This window comes from Lentinula edodes (genome assembly GCF_021015755.1).
Source record: "Lentinula edodes strain Le(Bin) 0899 ss11 chromosome Unknown C8R40scaffold_46, whole genome shotgun sequence".
Classification (NCBI taxonomy): domain Eukaryota; kingdom Fungi; phylum Basidiomycota; class Agaricomycetes; order Agaricales; family Omphalotaceae; genus Lentinula; species Lentinula edodes.
In genome coordinates, this window is record NW_025764352.1 from 285767 (window position 1) to 304879 (window position 19113).

The window sequence follows — 19113 nt, forward strand, 5'->3', positions numbered from 1 at the left end:
TGAAGAAGAGGTTGATGAAAGCGATCTATAAGGGACTCAAGAGGAATTGATTTACTGCAACGATATATCTTGTTTTGTTACTACTGTATGTTTGTTTTGTCTGCTAACTGTTTCGAGGTTACAAGTTGCACTTGCAAGTTATGAAAGTAGGTCACTACGCTCTGTACGAAGCAGGACAAATCCTCACAGGCCTCACATAGAGCTGGCTAGGTTATGCGGGGGGCGTAGAACGCTGTAGAATGTGCCGCCAGAACGATGAGCCACTTGAGCTGCAGCTCACAATCGTAATTACACGAAAGAAGCACCCTCTAAATTAAAATCTCACGCATTTATAAGCGCTCCCCGGCCTAACATTGCGGATGTACTATGGCATATCTCAGGAGTTTGCTTGCTAGATTGCTTCTCTAGGTGTCATTGTGATTTTGAAGGGGCTATGGTAGGTGCCGGGTAACTTGAATATTCGTGGTGGATATGGTGAATTGGTTGAAAGCGGAACTGGGATCCGGGAGGGACTGATATTAATCTAAATGCGGGGAAACGCGGGGAAATGTAAACCCTGTCATACAAAATGATGTGCCGAGCGGAGAGACGGCGGTCCAAATCTAGACCGGTCGGCGACGCCAAAGGCACTTAAATATCACTAGGAGCGATGTTCAAAAATTCATCTCCCTCTTTTCCTTCTATATATTCTCCTTAGGGCTCTTTGATTCTGCTTCCTCAATGCATACCACGCCATTTCTGCGCAATGTCGGGCGAGCAACATCCTTGACTCCTTCAGCAGCGCTGTTGGAACGCGTCAAACGACCAGGGTATTTACAGAAATTGGCGAAACCAGAAGACTTAGTGCCGATGTTCAAGGTAGATATCTTTCACTAAAGCGCGTCTGCAGGCCACTGAACTTCTGGGAACTGTAGCACGATGATTATGTTGGTATATTGTACCTTCTAACGCGCGTGGAGGTTACTGACCATAGAGATAGATCGGTTGGTCCGGGTTTACTGGCGTTGGATATCCCAAGACTATCCCTACGGTATGCACCTCTTCTTCTCGATACCTGAGTTCGGATCTGATATCCTCGTGGATGTGGGTGTAGGCTATTGCGGACGACATTGAATCTAAAAACCTACAGGCTAATCCCGAAACGAAGAAGAAATTCAACCTTTTTGTCGGGGCTTCAGTTGGACCTGAAGTTGAAGATCGTTGGGCTGCCCTCGACATGTACGTTCCAACGTCTAAAATCGAGTATACACGGAACTCTTCACCTTCAATATCGTAGGATTGCCCGTCGTTATCCTCACCAAGTCGGGAAGGAAGTCTCCAAAGGTATCAACGCAGGCAGAATCGAGTTCGCCGATAAACACCTTTCTAGTGAGCATTATTTGCTCATCTTTCGGGTCTTTTTTCTGACTTTTCTATTTCGGTATATAGTGTTCCCCCAGGATCTCACGTACGGCTACTATTCCCTTCACAAAACACACGGTGATCCCAAAAAGCCTTTGGACTGGGCCATCGTTGAAGCTACTTCTATCAACTCTGATGGCCACATTGTCCCAGGAGCCTCCGTCGGCGCGTCACCCGAAATCCTTCAATCCGCTGAAAAAATCATCATCGAAGTAAACACTCGTATACCAAACCTCGAGGGTCTTCACGACATCAATTCATCTTTCCTTCCACCCCATCGACAACCATATCTTATCACACACCCCTCAGACCGGATTGGGTCCACAGCCATTCCCATTGACCCTGACCGTGTCGTGGCGATCATTGAGAGCGACAAGCCAGATAACACTGGGCTGAATGCTCCAGAGAACGATGAAAGTCGGGCTATTGCTAAACATCTGATAGAGTTTTTAGAGAAGGAGGTCAAGGAAGGCCGCTTACCCAAGTCGTTATTGCCATTGCAATCTGGGATTGGGAATGTGGCGAATTCGATTATTGGTGGGTTAGCTGAAGGTCCGTTTGATAATGTTCAGGTGTGGACGGAGGTATTGCAGGGTAAGTTACTCTTACATTGCGCTTTTAATTGATCTCATTCGTTGATTTAGATACCTTCCTCCGGTTCTTCGATTCTGGAAAGTTGGACTTCGCAACGGCTACCTCAATCCGTTTCAGCCCTGATGGTTTCGACCATTTCTACAAAAGTACGTCTTTTCATTAGACCTTCCCGTTCTTCGTTCATCAACTCCCCTGTTTTCAGACTGGACAAACTACAAAGACCGCTTGCTTCTTCGTTCTCAGCAGGTCGCAAACTCACCGGAAATCATCCGTCGTCTTGGTATCATTGCTATGAACACACCGCTGGAGGTTGACATTGTACGTATATTTCACCCTTTCTCAGTGATGGTATCGGTCCTAATATGCTCGCTAGTACGGACACGCAAATTCAACGAATGCCTTAGGATCTCGGTGAGTCGGTTATCTACGTCGAAAAACAACTCCGGAATTGGATTGAACCAACTATTTTGTTATCTCATCATAGGATGCTCAACGGTCTCGGAGGCTCTGCAGATTTCCTTAGAAATGCCAAAATCTCGATAATGCATACGCCTTCTACGTGAGTTACCTCCGCAATATTCCATACCGACGCTCTGATAACTGATTTCTGGTGTTCTCCCTTCGCCATCCTCCCTCTAACATAGCCGACCTAGCAAGAACGATCCAACGGGCATCAGTTGCATTGTACCATTTGCATCGCATGTTGATCAAACTGGTGAGTGGGCGTCTCTTTTCACTTTCTGGCCTCGTCATGATCACTGATCATCCTCATCACCCTTGCTTCAGAACACGATCTTGATGTGATCGTTACCGAACAAGGCCTCGCAGACGTCCGTGGTCTGTCCCCTCGCGAACGTGCAAAGGTTATCATCGACAAGTGTGCTCACCCCGATTATAAGGATTTGTTGCATTCGGTAGGAGATTTTTTTTCCACTGTCGCAGTTTTCGACTTAAGTTCGAAACAGTATTACGATCGCTCTTTGCATGAATGTTTGAAGCGAGGTGCTGGGCACGAACCGCATATGTTGAGGGTGCGTCAATATCTCTTTCTTTTTGTTTCGGTCGCATTGAATATTGACTCGCGCGCCATGGCAGAATGCGTTCAAGTTCCATACTCATTTCTTAGAGCACGGAAACATGAAAGTCAAGAACTGGGATTAGAAGCGTTGTGTAGAGTATATGTTCATATAGAGAGATCATGAGCTATGGTTTAGACGTTTAGGTTATCAGGAAGCAGGTGGCGTGCTAGGAGCGCGGAAGACTGAACTTTCAAAATTGGACTATAGGTCGTTGTAATACTACTAATAGGGTCGGTAGTGGGATGAAGCCGTAGTAATGCTGAACCGAAAATGAATTTTCAGGTTTATCAGAAGACTATTGGTGGTCAGTCAGTTCTTCAAGCCACTAGTTCAAGTTCTTCGAAGTTTATTTCATACTTGATTTAAACAGCGTTGTACATACATACATACAAAGGGGAATCACAACAACAGAAATGATGATACTTTTACAACAATCCCATCACGAAAGCCAAGAAAGATCACTCAGTGTAGACAAATGTTTTCGGCATATGTTCAACCTCCCTGAACTTGTCCCACGATTGCCAAGTGACAGCAGGCATATCATGGCCTGAAATGCACCGAGAACCGTTCTTTCAATACCCTAGAGCGAGAATATGAAAGGATCCGGGCACGCACTGTTAACTTTGGGATCTAGTCCACCTGAAATGCTGTCTAAGATTGCATGCGGGATGAGCATAGCATATCTGTCGTCTGCAACTAGCTCAACAACCAGAATTGTGTTCGCGAAGTTCGGCTTCCCATTTCGCTCCTCGATCTCGACCTTGCCATCCTTCCCGGTTTTTACTCTTTTTTTCCAAGAGCGTTCGGCCGCTTTCTTGAGCGAAGTTTCATCCAATGCGGTTGTCGATGGAATGAAAACCTATTTGACAAATGGTGAGGTATTTCGTGTCAGAAGGAAGCGGGTCAGTCATGTAGCTGTCAGAAGTGATGAGCGTAAACGACGCACAAAGGAATGATCTTCAAATAACGACATGGACACCTTCGTCTTTCCCTAGAAACGCAGCCGTGAGCGATCGGAAGGATATTTACTCTCTAGATGAGCCTCACTTGAAGGTAACCCTGAAAGATGATGATGAGTCTCAGACTCTGGATAAGGGGTAGCACAAAGATCTTACTCGACTAACAAAATCATTGTAGTAGTTGGGACCAGGAAAGAAGTAGGTGTATTGGTAGGCATTCAAAGTGGATACAATGGTTTCTAGTCTCTGGAGCGCTTTCTTGCCCACTCCTGTCGACTTTTTAGATGAAGGATGCAGTTTAGGATAAGCCAGATGATGGTTTTCATCTTCGACTTGCTGCAATGATATCAACATAGAGATACAGAATGAGGAAGAGTGTACGATGGAGACCTACCTGATGGTAAGTGTATCCGAGCACTACCACCTCCCCTTCATCTACCGGCTTCTTCTCCTCGTCTTCCTCTCCGACTTTCTTTCCCCACGGGAGCTTGCTCTTCAGTTTGTCTTTGAGACTTCGACGATCAATCCAGTGATTCAGATGAGGAATTTGGGATGGATTAAAAGAGCCGTAGGCAGTGCTGGAAATATCAGACGAGTGATTAGTGCCAGCATCATCCGTTTCATCGCCAGAGGGAATCGGAGAGGCGATACAGACGCCGACAAGTGTTGCGAGCAGTAAGTACAGCGCAATCCGAAGATATCTATTGATACCACTGCTGCCCCTTGAGTATGAGCGCTGGTACATTGACCGGGAAGGGCGGAATGAGAATGCTCCACAAGTATAAGAATAGTAGCAACGAATAACGAGTGGAAGGCCAGCTCCGACTCTTTGCGTTGGAACGTTGAAGGCACCAGGCGATGTTGTGGACAGAAGGGAGCTTTGGGCACAGGCCTTTTATATCTGATACGTGATCCATATCAGTGCGGATCCGCCTGGGTGTAAGAGCATATGGTTCCGTTTCACAGCCGGATTGGTGCAAGGAAATGCGTGTACTTTGCTTTCAATCGCGAAATCCATACCATATTTGGGGTCATAGTTGGTATGGTGCAGATTTTTCAAAGATATAGACATAAAGATTCCAGAGGCATGGCTAGTGTATCTTGCATTCTAGTGCACCTTGCGTTCACTAGTCAAGTATTTCCAATCAGTTCCAAAAGGGAATACTTTCAATATGTGCGTGAGTGTACGTGATGCACCGGTGAACCTTGGTGCACACTGCGGACTCACAATCACCGAGAAGACCTGAGTAAGAGATAAGGCTGAGCGCCAAGAAGCAATCTTTCTCTGAGGAACCTGGACAGAAGGGCTCGTCATAACCATGTGCACACTGAAGTTTGATACGATATCGGACAATCGGCAGGCGCGAATCATAGTCCTGTTATTTGTGGATCATGCCCACTTTAAAAAAATCAGAAACAAGTGACCTAGACATCGGAATTTGCGGGTCATACGAGACACAACGGGATAACGCCCCCACGCAGCGAGGAATGTCCGCCCTCTTGGTGTACGCCTTCGGCTTTGGTAGTATGGTATCGAAAACTAAGACGAATTTCATACATTTTGCGTTCGAAAAGTATCAGCGTTATGATCCGCGGTAAAGTACATTCAAGTTGTTAAGAAATCACAATCTGCAGAATACCCCCCTGAAGCTCAACAACCTGTCCTTCTTGAGCATCCTGAGCAACAACTGTCCCGTTCACTTTCACAGTTCCACTGACGCCTTTCGGAAGGGTGAACGCTCCAGCTGTTCCTTCTGGGGTAGTTACATTGAAACTTAGTACAGTTTCCTCGGTTTCGCCGCGTTCCCAGGCAACGCCAAACCAACCTAGTGCCGTCCCAAATCCAGCCTCAACACTGTTTGTCGGTCCATTCACATGTGGAGCTAAGCTCCACTCTGCCCCTTGCGGGGCAGTTATGCTCAACCCAGCGACGTAGAATGTCAGTGCGGACGTGGGCCCAGAGGACCATCCGTGCGAATGGGAGGTGTAGGCGGCATCGTCATTGTAACCTTGATAGTAGCGGTAGCTGACATGCAAAAAGGAAAATGTGAATGAGTAAGCATCCAATATGAAAGCCGTATTGAAGAAATGGGTCCAGTGAAAGGATTCAAAGTCGTAAGAATATCATAAGCGAACGGGATGAGACTCACTACAACGACCCATTCGCCGTCAACCCCTCAACTAATGTACTCTGCACAGAAAGATTGGTATACAAGATATATCCCCACTCTCGATGGAGTAAATCAAACGCTCGACTGTCATTCCCTGCGACAAAGTGTGCTTGTAGCTACGAAAGAGTCGGTATCTCGATCAGCGACGCCTCTTGAAAATATTGATCGTCAACTCACCTCAAACCCACTAATGAATGGCGAGATCGTATCCGGCAATTCGGGAGGTACAGGTCCAAGTTCGACCCAGTTTCTCTCTAGGCCCTCACTAATCAAATCCTTCTGAGTATCATTCAACGTCACGTTGAACAACACCGCTAATGAGTTCGCATCCTGCGGGGTTAGTGTTGTCGAAGTGTTGTCCCTGTACATTCCAACCTCAGGCATCCAAAAGGCGGAGTTGAACGTGGTTTTGAGGGCAGAGGCGTTCGCAGAATAGGCAAGGGAGAGAGTGGTATGGCCCGCATAGGATGCAAGAGCGGTGGCTGTTGTGAGGACCTGGTGTGGAAGACGATGGTAAGATACAACAGGGAAAAGATGTCAAAACAAAGGTACCTGCCTTATACAAGATTGCATTTCCTTCAGAATTATGACCCCCTCCTCCTTGCCTCGCCCAATCTCTCAGCCCAGTCACGTTCAGGAGGCCGGAGCTGTCAACCTTACCCTCGATGAAAGCCACGGCCAAGGTATAATTCGGCCATATAGTGTTGAGCCATTCGTCGTCACCAGAATAGAGGTAATAATTATCTGAAAAAAAAACAGCGCAGTCAGTGATACGTCACCCGGGAGAGGTGCAGGACCAGAAGGCGTGGTACAAGCTACTCACATGAACCAATAAGCGTCCAGCAATGATATGTATCCGAGCCCAATTGGCTTAATGGCGGACCGGACTCGGGTAGTGCACCCGTTTGCGGGTTGATATTCGCGAACATGGTAGAAAGGGCGTTCCGTGTCGGGATGAGGTCAAAGGTCGAAACGAATTGAGTGGGGACGGCGATGCCCATGTCACCTGCCAGAAAGGAAAGAAGATAAGGAGAGGAGATGAATAGGAAAAATCATGGTGGTGTTATAGGTTGAATGTACCTGGCCATACTGCACTAAACCCCCATGATCTCGAGTGGGCATGGGGCGAGTAATGATTTCATTACAAGGACGTACCGGTCGCGTTTTGCACCTGGAGAAATAGACGTGTCACAAAGGGCAGCATAAAAGTAGGAGGATGTAGACATTATTTACCATCGACGATGATGGGACCGGCGACACCGAGTGTTGCATTGTTTGCCCAATCTGCACAAAGACAAGAGTTAGGCCGGGAGATACTCTTTCATTCATAAGAGACACTCACGGCCCTGTGACTCAAAGGGTACTTGACGACCAGTATTGACTGGGACCGTATTCGTTTGCACGGTGTAGGCGCCAGCGTACCACACTGGAAGAAGTTAGAATCTGATAAACCGCGCGAGCGGAAGACACAGACATTTCGTCAAGAAGTCTTCATCCTCAAACTCTAAATCTTTCGCGTAAAAATACCCCGTATAGGCTGTCATATCATCCACATGGGGCATGAATGAAATCGCGCAAGACACGTTGGATATTGCCACAGGGGCATCGTCACCGGTTGATGCGATGGTAAGAAATCGGAAGCCACCTCGGAGGGCGAATGCTGGTTGGGTCCAGAAGCCGGAGGAAAGCGGTGCCGGGATGGAGAGAACACCGTCATAGTTCATTGTAGCGATGGGAAATGAGGAGTCATCCGAGAGCGTAGGGCTTATGAACATGGGAGATTCGGTGAATGCGAGGGAGATAGAGGAGAATGACGAGTTGATTGAGTCAAAGTTCATCGATATCAGTCCACCGACCTAAAGAAATTTCCAAGTTAGCAAGCCAGTATTTGGGGTTAGTCACAACAACGACTTGCCTCCTTCCCAAAGTCAAGCGTAACCCATGCACCGTGACCATTCAATATCGTGCTTCCATGATCGCCACTGAGCAAATTCTCTGATCCAGATACGGTGGGTTCGACATGTCGAATTGAAGTAGCGTAGACCGTTCTCGTTGTAGGAGCGTAATTAAATGAATCCCAAGGTCCCGAAGGAGCTAACGACGGGGAAACTTGCGCCCACGTTGGATCGCATATGAGTAAAAGCAGAGGTACAACCGACAGGACCTTGAATAATGGCAGCATTGCGATATGACGATTAAAAAGACAGAAGATCCTTTTAAACTTGATTCCTTGGTCTCGTGGGCCATGGTAGTATATCAGGTTCAACGTGTGGCGGGCCGTTTGGGTAAAAAAAAAATATGAATGACTAGGTCTGCTGAACGTTTGCTGAGTTCAGCATGTAAGAACCCAAGAAATCTTCGGCATGCATGTTATTCAAAGAATCAAGTATGAAGCGGGATGCGAAGAATATCTACTCCACCAGCAGGATTGAGTCTGAGTTTGATCTCTTGTGAACATAGGTGCTCTGAGAGAAGTGGTTACACTAAAAAAGACTCCGAGTAAAATCCGCTATTTCGTCAGGCGCTAATTGTGCGCCTATTTTCCAAGTTCTTACATACGATGTGTGAATTAGTGACGCGTGTCGCTCATTTTATCTACATTAGGAATAATACACAGATGGGATGAATGGATCGACTGTAATACTTATCCAAATATGCCGAGCTACAGTGCCACCTAGATGGCTGACTTTCTTGTTAAATCTGGCGGAAGGTTCTCATATGCGGTTCCTCGAGTCTGATCATCCATGGCCTTTTTATTTTATGTCGTACCTCATTGGTCTACCTCAGTCTCCATTTACATAATTCGATTCGACTCAACTTGCTTTACTAGCTGATGGAGCAACACAGCTGACCACGGGAGGCTCGGGAGTCGAAAAAATTTTCTCTGGCTCGAGTTGCGAGGCCATCCATCTCCTGGTGTCCCCCTCCTCTTGTACATGGGGTTAGTGTTCGCTGCAAGGATTAGGCTTAATCTATCAACGGAGTACCGCCTTTAACGGTAGAAACATCATCATTATAAGTGAAAGCTAGTTTTTTTCTTTCATTTTCGCTCCTCTTCTTTCGTTTCTGTCCTCGATTTTCGCTCGATTTTGTTCTACCCCCCCCCCCCCCCCCCCCTCAGTATAATTGGACCTCATTCACTATTGAGGTGACTTTTTCTCCCTCAATGAAAACAGATGGCCTCAGGAATGACTTGGCCTCCTCACCTTCATCTCCGATGATCCCATAATGGTGAAGTGGAGAGCAACTACTGGAATCACGCTGTGTTTTAAATGTTCCATGAACAATTAACAATCTTACATCTCTTTCTTCCTCTTCCACTGCTTGCGCTCAACGCATATAACAGGTAAGCAAGGCAAGTTTCAGATAATCTCATACCTCGATTTGACTGGGACTCAGAAAGTCGACAGTGATTTCTTCGAGTTCACAAAGCTTTGAAACAACCAATAGGTATATATGTGGATGGTACAAATTCCGAATTAGTCGGAACCTTCACGGCTTCACCGGTCACCGGTCACCAGTTAAACACTGTTCAGCAATGGAACGGTTGAAAAGCTATACATGTTCCGCACTGTAAAATCTATGTTTGAACATCGTTCAGGACGGGCCCGATCAATAGCGGTCGGGCAAGGGTCGAATCAGGTTTGACTTTCCTGATTTTGGACAGATGGAAGTTGGAAGAGCCTGGGGGGGCTATGGAGTGTCAGATTCGAAACACTGACTGCCAGTGAATCGGGATTACAAAGTACCCTTTCCCCGTTCGCAGTACAGTCTAGCTTTAACAATTGTAGCACCTGGGTAAGTACTAACTCGAAATAGTCCTTCTGCGATTTGAGAATTTCAATCCAAAGATCCAGAGCCTGTGCATTCTAATGTCCAATTCTCAGGCTACTAGCTACTTACTATCCTAAATTTATGCCGGCCCCCCTTCAAGTTTGGTCTCAAGAATTCCCGTTGATTGGTTTTACAGTCATAAAGGAACATTTTTTTCTAATGTCTGGATATGATAAATTCCAAAAATCTAATGATAGTGCATTGTACCTCATCTTGCCGCGCCGGGGTGTCTGATCAGGACACAAGGAGAAAAGTTTGGCATTATTGGGTATTGACATATCTGTTTCTGTCACCATAATCGGAACGTGCGGAAGTGGGCTAACGCGCTTCGCGCGCAGTGGTATGTACGAACTACATTGAATTTCGGACTCGTAATTGCTTTGTGACTGAAAACACGGCTATACCCCTGTCACTATACTTATGCCCGATATCAAAGGGTGATTGAACCTCTGAGGTATGGGACCGCATCATCCTTGCTATGCTGCTCGGGTTGAGACAGAAACAAGTTTTGTCTTCCTATTCAGTGGTCCATTGTTAACAGCTATAAAATGTGACACAATGTAGGGAGAGTTCCCTCAAGCTCTGGTTAGCATTCACATACACTCTTTGTCTACAAATTTACTCCGCAGGTGCGACTAGTTTGAAGTTTCGAGCCCACTGCTCCCCAATAGAACAATACACTGAAAATTATTTTCATTCACAGGCCGGCGTAAAATATCTGTCCTATACCAAGTTTATCAACCTCCTCATCGCTCAACACTCCCAGTCTGTCACCATGCAATACTCTCAGCTTCTCCGTGTCCTCTTGAGTGCTGCCCTTGCCCTGCATGCAACTACCGTGGCGGCGTCCCCGATCCCTGCTGCCGAACCTGAAGTACATAAAACTGGGCTTGGGACCTCTGCACTCGGAAAACGTGCTATTATTGAGCTCTACCATGTCACTACTGCTGCTTCTGCATCAAGCATCAAGACCAGTGGGCCCAAGCTACAGGTCAAACCCACGATAGGAGATGACTTTAATCCAAAGGGTGTGTCAGAGTCTTTCATCATTGTTTATCACCACTAACTAGACCACCATGAAATCATTAGGCAAGGGGGGGTTCTACGTGTCGGACAATAAGGAGGGCATCCTTGAATGGTGCAAAGCACGTCAGGTTGATCCTGAAAATGCTAAAACCAATTGCGCCGACTTGGTCACATTCAAATTTGATGAATCTGTATTGACCAGTCTCAAGTTTCATAAGTTCACTGGCCCTACTAGTAAGGCAGACGAACATGCTTGGATGAATGTAAGTTATATGCCTTCAATTCTCTTAGTTTGAAATGAACTTCTACTGACCGTTATTATACACAGACATCTGATTTTGAACAATGGCTTGAGGTATGTTCCAATAACAGAGTATATGTTCATGAGCACGCGAAGCTGATCGCGCCTTTGAATAGTTTACAACACTCTGTACACATGGTGGCCAGCCAGATCCGGATGTCCAGCTTCCAGCAGACCTTAAGAATGGAGGAGATGATCTGGACCTAATTATTGGGGTGAGAGTTTGATTTTGCACACTTATTCAAAAGATGATCTGACTTACGCTGATTGAATATCTATGTAGCCTATGGTCGGAACTGAGGTGAATAGTTCATCCTCACAAAAACTGTGAATAATTTATACTGACTAAATTTTGCCACTCTAGACGCTTCGACAATATGCATTCAGGACCACCACAGCCTTGAAACATCTCACGGATGCGACTGTTACGAAGACAGGAATCCAGTGAAGCTTCTAGTAGTTCCCGGCAATGATGATGTGAGTACATGAGTTCGTTGTAAACTTTACTGAGGAACAGAAAATTGAATACAACACACCAGAGTTTTCAGGTTCACAAGATCCGTCGCGGTCCTGTACATATAAACTAAGGGCATGTGTAGTATAGACTCCAAGAAATGCTATAGTCAATATATGCAGTTCCCAATGTGTTGTTTCGGCCAAAGAGAAAGAATATCAGTTGCCCAAAAGTTTGAGATCCTATAGGCCGACCCAGTCAAAGAAAGGAAAGAATGGGATCAAATCGCCCGAAATGTCTCATTATGTACACGAAGAGCCTAAGGGCGGCGAGAGCGTCTATGTATAGACACATCAGTTCATCGCGTATATCCTCAGTCTGGTACTCGAGACTAGAGAACATCATTCACTAGTATATTGCAACCTTGTTCGATGGATTGATATTGACGGACATCGGGATAAAAAGAAATGGAAAAACGATGAATATTGGGTGCAACACACCTTCAAGTTGGAGGCGCAGTTGTTGAAACAGTTGAGTTCTGCAAAAAATTCAACACCTAGAGTCAGCTAAAAATCGACAAACTCCAATCTGACATACTACAAGCTGTGGTTATTCGAGGCTTTGGCCAGACGAGGAAATTTGACTGGAATACCATCCGAATCATCGATTTCGATCCCGAGGCAAATTGTTACATGACGAGGCGGGAAGAAGGGCACTCACTATATTCCGAAAATGAGCGTTGATAGTGCTATAGATTGGTTATATTATGTATTTTGCGTGATCTGTATAGAGCTATGAACACCCTAAGAGAGCACCGTGCCGTTGACGCAACATACTTTCCCGGACTGATTCGAACAGCCTAGAGTCCCTAGACTCCCATTGCTATCAGCATCATTGAGCACGTTCACCAAAGACGAATTTCATTTCTCATTCTATTTCCTTTTTGAAGCAACTAATCGCTTGCTATCCCGAACATCAGTGAGCGCAAAATAAATCCGAGACTTACTGTTCGTTGGTTCTTCGCGTGGGCCCGGGGAGGAGGGAGACATGTACAAGAGAGGTAAAGGTGAGAACAGAGGGAGGATCAAATCAAAATGCTGATCCGAGGACGACGACAATGATGAGAGAGTAACGAAATCAACAGCGTCACACGAAAACATAAAGTTCATCGAGAATGCGCCTACTTCAAGAATCAACAAGTCAGAAAGCCATTATGCTGGCGTTATAGTTACCACTTGCCTCTTTCCCAAGCTCAAGCGTAAATCATGCACTATTCCGCTTCCGTTATCACTATGCACCGAGCAAATTCTCCGATCCAGATACGGTGGGTTCGACATGTCCAACTGCGTAGAATATTTTCGATGGTAGGTCATACTTAAAGTTAGTCACAAGTCAGATTCAGGGTGAGGCGGGCCGTTTGGAGGTATCGGCCCTCGGGGCGCTAAACTGAGCGCCTATCGGCAAAGTTTTTTCTTTCTTTGTCACCCATAGATAGACTTTGAGTCGCCTTGAAGACTTCAAAAAATACATGGCGTCTCCGAGTCTCTGTGATCATCCATTGTATGTACTTGTATTTACAGGAGTTCAAGTTTGCGGACTGTTCAAACTTGGGTGCCACTGACCGTCCAAAAATATTCAAATTCCTTGAAACGAAAGCAAGCCCACTTCAAATCCCGAGCATTACATCGCTTATCTGTCATCCTTCGAGGCATTTTCAGTGTTTGTCCCTTCACCGGTCAATAATCATCATAATCAGATGTTTCGCAGCATAATCGCGAATGAATTCAATCTACGTGGTGGTTCCACCCTTCAATCTCCATTACGAAACCACAAACTCGATAGCTAAAGCTATTGCGGCGGATCCAAGAGCCAGGGGCCGGGAATAAGGCTCTTGAAGAAATGAAGTTACCAGTTCCCTGTCCGTGATCTGTGGTTTGGCGAGTTACACGACCGTCGAGCTGCGACAAGTATTTAAGGTAGAAATGATAAGAAGGCTACAAGAAATCAGATTGAGGAGAAAATATGGTATGAGATCAGGCTTGTAGACCTGCCAGCAGGTCACTTACCTTCAAGTGCATCGTTGGGAGTGAAAAAGCAATAATGTGAACAACCTACTGGCAGTTTTTATCAAATCCACTGAATTGGACGGATGTTTTCCGAATAGAGTATGTTATATTCCACCTCATTCTAGTCGAGGCCGTCCATGGTTTTACGCATAACTAGTTACTAGATCCTCTTGGGTTGAGTAGAGGCGCATCAGCAATTTACGGGAAGACTTTGATCTTTACAGAGTCCACTACATTTGACTTTGTTCTTCTAAATCTATCGATGAATTTGGGAGATATCATTGAGTTCGAGGTTACCTTCGGGGCTTTCAGCGTTGAAAAAATGGCTTGCTTACCGCGAAATACGTTTTCGAGAGAGTCAGAGATTGCAACGGAGTCAAATCTTGACGCCGTCGGCGCTTGTCGCGTATGCTTTCACGTGTGCGTGCGATGTCAGAAAAAATGTTTTGACATTTCCTGCGTTTCTTTTGTACTTAGTTCGGATTTCCTCTTGTAGTATACTGTTTCCTCCAAGGTAAGATGAGCTCAAATTCATCGAATTCTCCAACACGGCCTTCCGATCTGTGGGTCATGCAGGAACTGATACCATTTTTTCTTGATTTTAGATGGATTTGCAAACCCTTTCCAACCTATTCGCGACAACCTACAATCCGGACCCCAATGTTCGAAAGGCTGCTGAGCTTCAAATTCGAAAAGTAGGGCTTGAACGCTGAAGACTTGGTCCGTTCGCTGATGAAATTCTTCATTTTGATATAGATTGGAAATGAAGAAGGAATGATTACTGCCCTTCTGCAAATCATTGCCTCCGATAACACTGATCTGTACGTGTTGAACGCGCTTAATAGACCTTTTTATAATTTGCTCACTCTGCGGCTCCTTAGTGCTACCCGTCAAGCTTGTTCTGTATGGGTTAAAAACCGGGTGTCGGCCACCTATACCTTGGATGAAGCCTACGTAGCCACGCGCTCAGACAGGGGACCCATTGTTCAGTCGGACCGTATTGCGTTAAAAGCCAACATATTACCTTTACTGTCCGCCTCGCCATCGCGGAGCATTAATCTCCAGCTCGCGAGCGCACTCAAAAATATGGTCGCTCATGACTTTCCAGATAGGTGGCCTGGCTTGTTGGACGAAATCAAGAGGTTATTAGGAAGTGGAAACATCAGAGAAGTGCATGCTGGATGTGTTGCTGCGTTGGAAGCTGTTAGAGCATTCAGGTATGTTTGTTTTTTCACGTTGTCTACAATGTAGCCCATTTCTTTTTCAGGTTCCGTCAGCAGTCAGATGTGATGCCAAAGGTCGTCTCCGAACTTTTTCCAACACTCGTCGCAATCGCGACGAATATGCTGACAACACCGCCCACTCAATCGCAAGAAATACCTACGATGCTTCATCTTATCCTCAAAACGTACAAAACAAGCATCGTTATCAATCTCAGTACTCACCAGCAGAGCGCTGAAAGTCTCGTCCCCTGGGGGCAACTTCTTTTCAACGTTGTCAATCTCGCTATACCTAAGGAGGCCGTGCCTGAGGATGAGGAAGAGAGGGAACAAAGCGAATGGTGGATAGCGAAAAAATGGGCTTACGCAACTTTGGGGAGGTTGTTCCATAGGTATGTCTGTGTACTATCCGTTCGCTTCCTTCGTTGCTCAAATTCGAGCATCACAGATTCGGAAACCCATCTCAGCTTCCAACTACTATGCAAACAGATTACGGCGCTTTTGCGCAACATTTTGTGACCATGTTCGCACCCGAAATTCTCAACATTTACCTCCGGCAAGTCGAGCTCTACGTATCCGGCCAGAGCTGGTTATCTAAAAAGTGTCAATACCATATATTTTCTTTCTTCACTGAATGGTACGTGTCTATGCAAACGTATGACACTACATTTACGGTGCTCTTTACAGTGTGAAACCGAAATCGACGTGGACCCTCCTCAAACCCCATTTCGAGACCCTAGTTTCAACGTTTGCCTTCCCACATCTCTGTTTCACGCCTACCAAACAAGCTCTTTGGGAAAACGACCCTGTAGATTATATCAGGGTTTCTGTCGGTGCGCTCCTCGCTTCCTGTTCCATCTTTTCCTTCATTCATATGCATATCACATACAGATGAATACGAGAGTTACGCTACGCCCGTCTCTGCGGCTACCACTTTCCTATTCTCTCTTGCTGGTAACCGAACTAAAACTTCCTTTATGCCGATTCTAGGATTCATCAATAACATCCTACGATCGTAGGTCGCTTAATCACTTGATACATGGAACATACACTCATACAGTCATCCTTCTAGTAACTCTTCCCCTCAACAACGTTTCGGCGCGCTCAATATGACTGCCGCCTTGGGACCTTGGATCATGAAACATCCTGAAGTGGCAACCAATATGGAACAATTCATCCAGCAGTTCGTTACTCCCGAATTCGCTAGTCCAGAGCCCTATTTGCGAGGCATTGTAAGCGCTCAGCCATTGATCCATTTTCGTGTAAATAAACCACCTCTCTCTTGTTTGTTTGTCTGCGATAGGCTTGCGAAGTTGTTGGTACCGTTGCCAAACATGGGATGGAATGGATGAATGAAGAGGTTGGTTGGCATCGAAAGGTTCAAGTGTTCTTCTCAAAGTGACCTTTCGTTTTGTAGAACTTGAATAGTAACTTCCGTGCTATTGCAAGAGCACTTGATGACCCCGAATTCCCTGTCAAAGTCCACGCTGCTCTCTCATTGACGGAACTGATCGTTTCGCAAGATACAGGCATGTTGATTTTCGGAAATTTTGCAGAGCACGCAAATTGACTGCATCAATTCGCTCAGTACGCAACCAGGTTGCACCCCAAGTCGGAAAGGTCATACAAGACCTTCTGAAGATGTCTGACGAAACAGACCTCGATATTCTCAACCATAGCATGGAAGTGATGGTAGAGCAATTCCAGGAAGAACTCTTACCAGTTGCCGCGCAATTGACTTCGAGATTGGTGAATATCGTTGATACTGTCTCGCCCCGCGTGCGATATGCTGATTGAACCTCAGTGTGAATCATATCTCCGTCTTGCCCGCGAGAGCAACAATCAAGAAACTCTCGATTCGAATCCGAATGATTTAGAATCGATCATGGCTGATGCTGACGATGACAAGACGTATGCCGCCATGGGCGTTGCAAAAACCATCTGGACGGTACGTGAGCGCTTGACTTCTTGTATGAAACTGGTTGCTAATACCCAACCTGATCTGCCTCTGCGCTTCCTAAAAATTGACATTCAGATTGTCACATCTGTGGACAGCTCCCCCGAAATCTTGGCGCAAATTCAAGAAATCATCATTCCTATCATCGTGTATACTTTGGAAGCTAAGCTACTTGGTCAGTGGTTTCCTTTCGCAGTAATCACCCTTTTCCAATACACGTTCTATCACCCAGATCTCTTCGACAATGTTTACGACCTGATCGATAGTTTAACGTTCAAGACGCGCTCTGTTTCTCCGAACATGTGGCCTGTGTTCGAGCTCACGTACAAATTGTTCAAGAATGATGCTGTTGATTTCTTGGAAGGTTAGTGTCGATTCCGAATTAATTTTTCATTGGTGTCTTTCGTTTTGTTTGTTCTCTGATTCGGCATCTCCTTTTTCGAAACCAGAAATGCTTCCCTCTCTCGACAACTTCATCTCCTATGGAGCGGAAACCATCAAACAACGCACAGATTATAAGCAAATGCTTCTTGACATTTACACAACCTCGATCACTAGCGATCACTTAGGCGAGAACGATAGAGTTAATGGTTGCAAGCTTGCTGAATCGATGTTGCTCAATCTCAGAGGCCATATTGACGATGTGAGGTTTCTTATACTCATATGAGAGTACCATCTGAAATAGCCATTTTCTGTGTCAGTTCCTTCAACCCATAATCGCCACTACCTTCAAAGGCCTGGAAGGGGCTGAGACCTCTTCCCTCAAACTTGCGCTCCTCGAAGTAGCTATCAACTGCGTATTATACAATCCCTCCGCAGCTCTCACGCTCATGGAAAACACACAACCTGGCTGTTCTCGTGTGTTTTTCGACAAGTGGTTTGCCGCTATCAATAATGAAAAACAGCTTCCTCGCGTCCATGACAAGAAACTGAGCATTATCACATTAACTGCTTTGATGGAAATGGAGCCTGGGATGGTCCCTGAGCCGCTGAGGGAGGGTTGGCCGGGTATTGTTGCGGGTGCTCTCAAGCTTTTCAAAGCACTACCGAAAGCGGTAGCTGGTGAGGAACTTTTATCCCAAAATTCTACGATGCTGATCGTAAAATTTCATAGACCGGAAAGCGTTGGAGGAGGCAATGCAGGAGGAAGAAGATGACGATGATATTGAGGATGAAAAAATCCTGAACATGAACGGGGATGACGGTGAGTACATAATTGCCTCCAGAGGTTTTATTTGGCTAACTCTTCCCACTCTTCAGAGGACGTTTGGGACGAAGACTCAGCGTACTTGGAAATGCTCGCTAGTGAAGTAAGGCATCTACCAGTCAATTCTCGATCTATTCCTCACCTTTCTCAGGGCGCCCGTCTGCGCGCAAAGTCCGAGAAGTTGGCTTCCGGAGAAGACGCTGATGATGACAGCGACGAAGAAGAGATTGAAGAAGAGCTAGGATACATCAGTCCACTTGACGATGTCAACCCCTACACTGCCTTCAAGCAATCTCTAACAGGTAAATTGATTGTCTGTCCGCGTCTTGGTAGGTTTAGCTCTTATTCTAATATTTTCTCCTTGCCAGTCTTCCAGATGCGAAACCCTGCAGGATATCAGGCAGCAACTACTGCCTTGAACGTCGACGAGCAAACTCTACTAATGGAAATCATGCGGATTGCAGATCAACCTACACCCCTCGCCGCAATATAGCGAATTTGGAATGATATCCATCTGATTTCTTTTCTTCTCTTTTGATCTTGTTGTATGCTTCCTTGTATACAACAAAACTCAAAAAACTCAACAGTTATCGCTTTGTTCTTATGCCTTACGACTCTCTGTACACCTATTACTGTTCCTGTGGAATCTCTGCTCTTCTCTAGTGCGTGGATATATCGTATTGCGGGGGAACCCAAGTAATAACTACCTCATGATCACTATTTTTTTCCCTTGGAAAAGTGCGACCTCTTAAACGTTCCAAATCAACACTCGAAATTCACGTAGCAATTCTGAATTTTAAAACATAAACTTCCTCACCAGGTAGGATCTGCTCCTACAGTTGCT

At 45.7% G+C, this 19113-nt stretch overlaps 5 protein-coding genes across 5 annotated transcripts; 3 read left to right on the forward strand and 2 right to left on the reverse strand.

Annotated features, from left to right (window-relative positions):
- The first annotated feature begins 670 nt into the window (after positions 1–670).
- On the forward strand, positions 671–3396 carry C8R40DRAFT_1127023 (uncharacterized protein). The gene is made up of 14 exons (XM_046229043.1): positions 671–858; positions 915–926; positions 980–1030; positions 1094–1218; positions 1277–1368; positions 1429–1995; positions 2046–2141; positions 2198–2313; positions 2369–2406; positions 2480–2554; positions 2640–2710; positions 2782–2909; positions 2961–3026; positions 3091–3396. The coding sequence occupies exons 1-14, from the start codon at positions 721–723 to the stop codon at positions 3154–3156; spliced, it is 1641 nt and encodes a 546-aa protein (XP_046081430.1). The 5' UTR covers positions 671–720; the 3' UTR covers positions 3157–3396.
- A 136-nt stretch (positions 3397–3532) lies between these two features.
- On the reverse strand, positions 3533–4778 carry C8R40DRAFT_1073398 (uncharacterized protein; the record flags this gene model as incomplete). Its single annotated transcript, XM_046226564.1, has 6 exons — positions 3533–3621; positions 3690–3933; positions 4021–4065; positions 4122–4133; positions 4190–4369; positions 4428–4778. The coding sequence occupies 6 exons, from the start codon at positions 4776–4778 to the stop codon at positions 3533–3535; spliced, it is 921 nt and encodes a 306-aa protein (XP_046081431.1).
- An 814-nt stretch (positions 4779–5592) lies between these two features.
- On the reverse strand, positions 5593–8671 carry C8R40DRAFT_1127034 (glycoside hydrolase family 78 protein). Its single transcript, XM_046229044.1, has 11 exons — positions 8120–8671; positions 7679–8060; positions 7547–7630; positions 7438–7488; positions 7360–7375; positions 7285–7298; positions 7028–7210; positions 6761–6948; positions 6382–6699; positions 6184–6320; positions 5593–6059 (listed from the first exon to the last, which is right to left on the reverse strand). The coding sequence occupies exons 1-11, from the start codon at positions 8384–8386 to the stop codon at positions 5648–5650; spliced, it is 2052 nt and encodes a 683-aa protein (XP_046081432.1). The 5' UTR covers positions 8387–8671; the 3' UTR covers positions 5593–5647.
- A 2142-nt stretch (positions 8672–10813) lies between these two features.
- Positions 10814–11813, forward strand: C8R40DRAFT_1175816 (uncharacterized protein; the record flags this gene model as incomplete). Its single annotated transcript, XM_046232392.1, has 6 exons — positions 10814–11066; positions 11128–11327; positions 11393–11419; positions 11482–11580; positions 11649–11666; positions 11730–11813. 6 exons carry the CDS (start codon positions 10814–10816, stop codon positions 11811–11813), a joined length of 681 nt encoding a protein of 226 aa, XP_046081433.1.
- Positions 11814–14490: 2677 nt separating this feature from the next.
- Positions 14491–18762, forward strand: C8R40DRAFT_1163212 (armadillo-type protein; the record flags this gene model as incomplete). The annotated part of the gene is made up of 20 exons (XM_046230344.1): positions 14491–14580; positions 14642–14706; positions 14767–15102; positions 15153–15497; positions 15554–15742; positions 15793–15938; positions 15997–16120; positions 16178–16337; positions 16409–16465; positions 16523–16634; positions 16694–16854; positions 16910–17053; positions 17141–17237; positions 17295–17426; positions 17512–17705; positions 17764–18124; positions 18177–18266; positions 18323–18372; positions 18421–18571; positions 18638–18762. 20 exons carry the CDS (start codon positions 14491–14493, stop codon positions 18760–18762), a joined length of 3129 nt encoding a protein of 1042 aa, XP_046081434.1.
- Between the last annotated feature and the right edge of the window lie 351 nt (positions 18763–19113).

Excerpts from the sequence above, each read along its gene's own strand:
- C8R40DRAFT_1127023 (XM_046229043.1), top strand. The coding sequence starts at position 721 with ATGCATACCACGCCATTTCTGCGCAATGTCGGGCGAGCAACATCCTTG. Across the intron at positions 1,031-1,093 it reads ATCCCAAGACTATCCCTACG|GCTATTGCGGACGACATTGA; the intron begins GTATGCACCTCT and ends ATGTGGGTGTAG. Across the intron at positions 2,407-2,479 it reads ACGAATGCCTTAGGATCTCG|GATGCTCAACGGTCTCGGAG; the intron begins GTGAGTCGGTTA and ends ATCTCATCATAG.
- C8R40DRAFT_1127034 (XM_046229044.1), bottom strand. The coding sequence starts at position 8,386 with ATGCTGCCATTATTCAAGGTCCTGTCGGTTGTACCTCTGCTTTTACTC. Across the intron at positions 7,489-7,546 it reads ACCCTTTGAGTCACAGGGCC|ATTGGGCAAACAATGCAACA; the intron begins GTGAGTGTCTCT and ends GTCTTTGTGCAG. Across the intron at positions 6,321-6,381 it reads CATTCATTAGTGGGTTTGAG|CTACAAGCACACTTTGTCGC; the intron begins GTGAGTTGACGA and ends ACTCTTTCGTAG.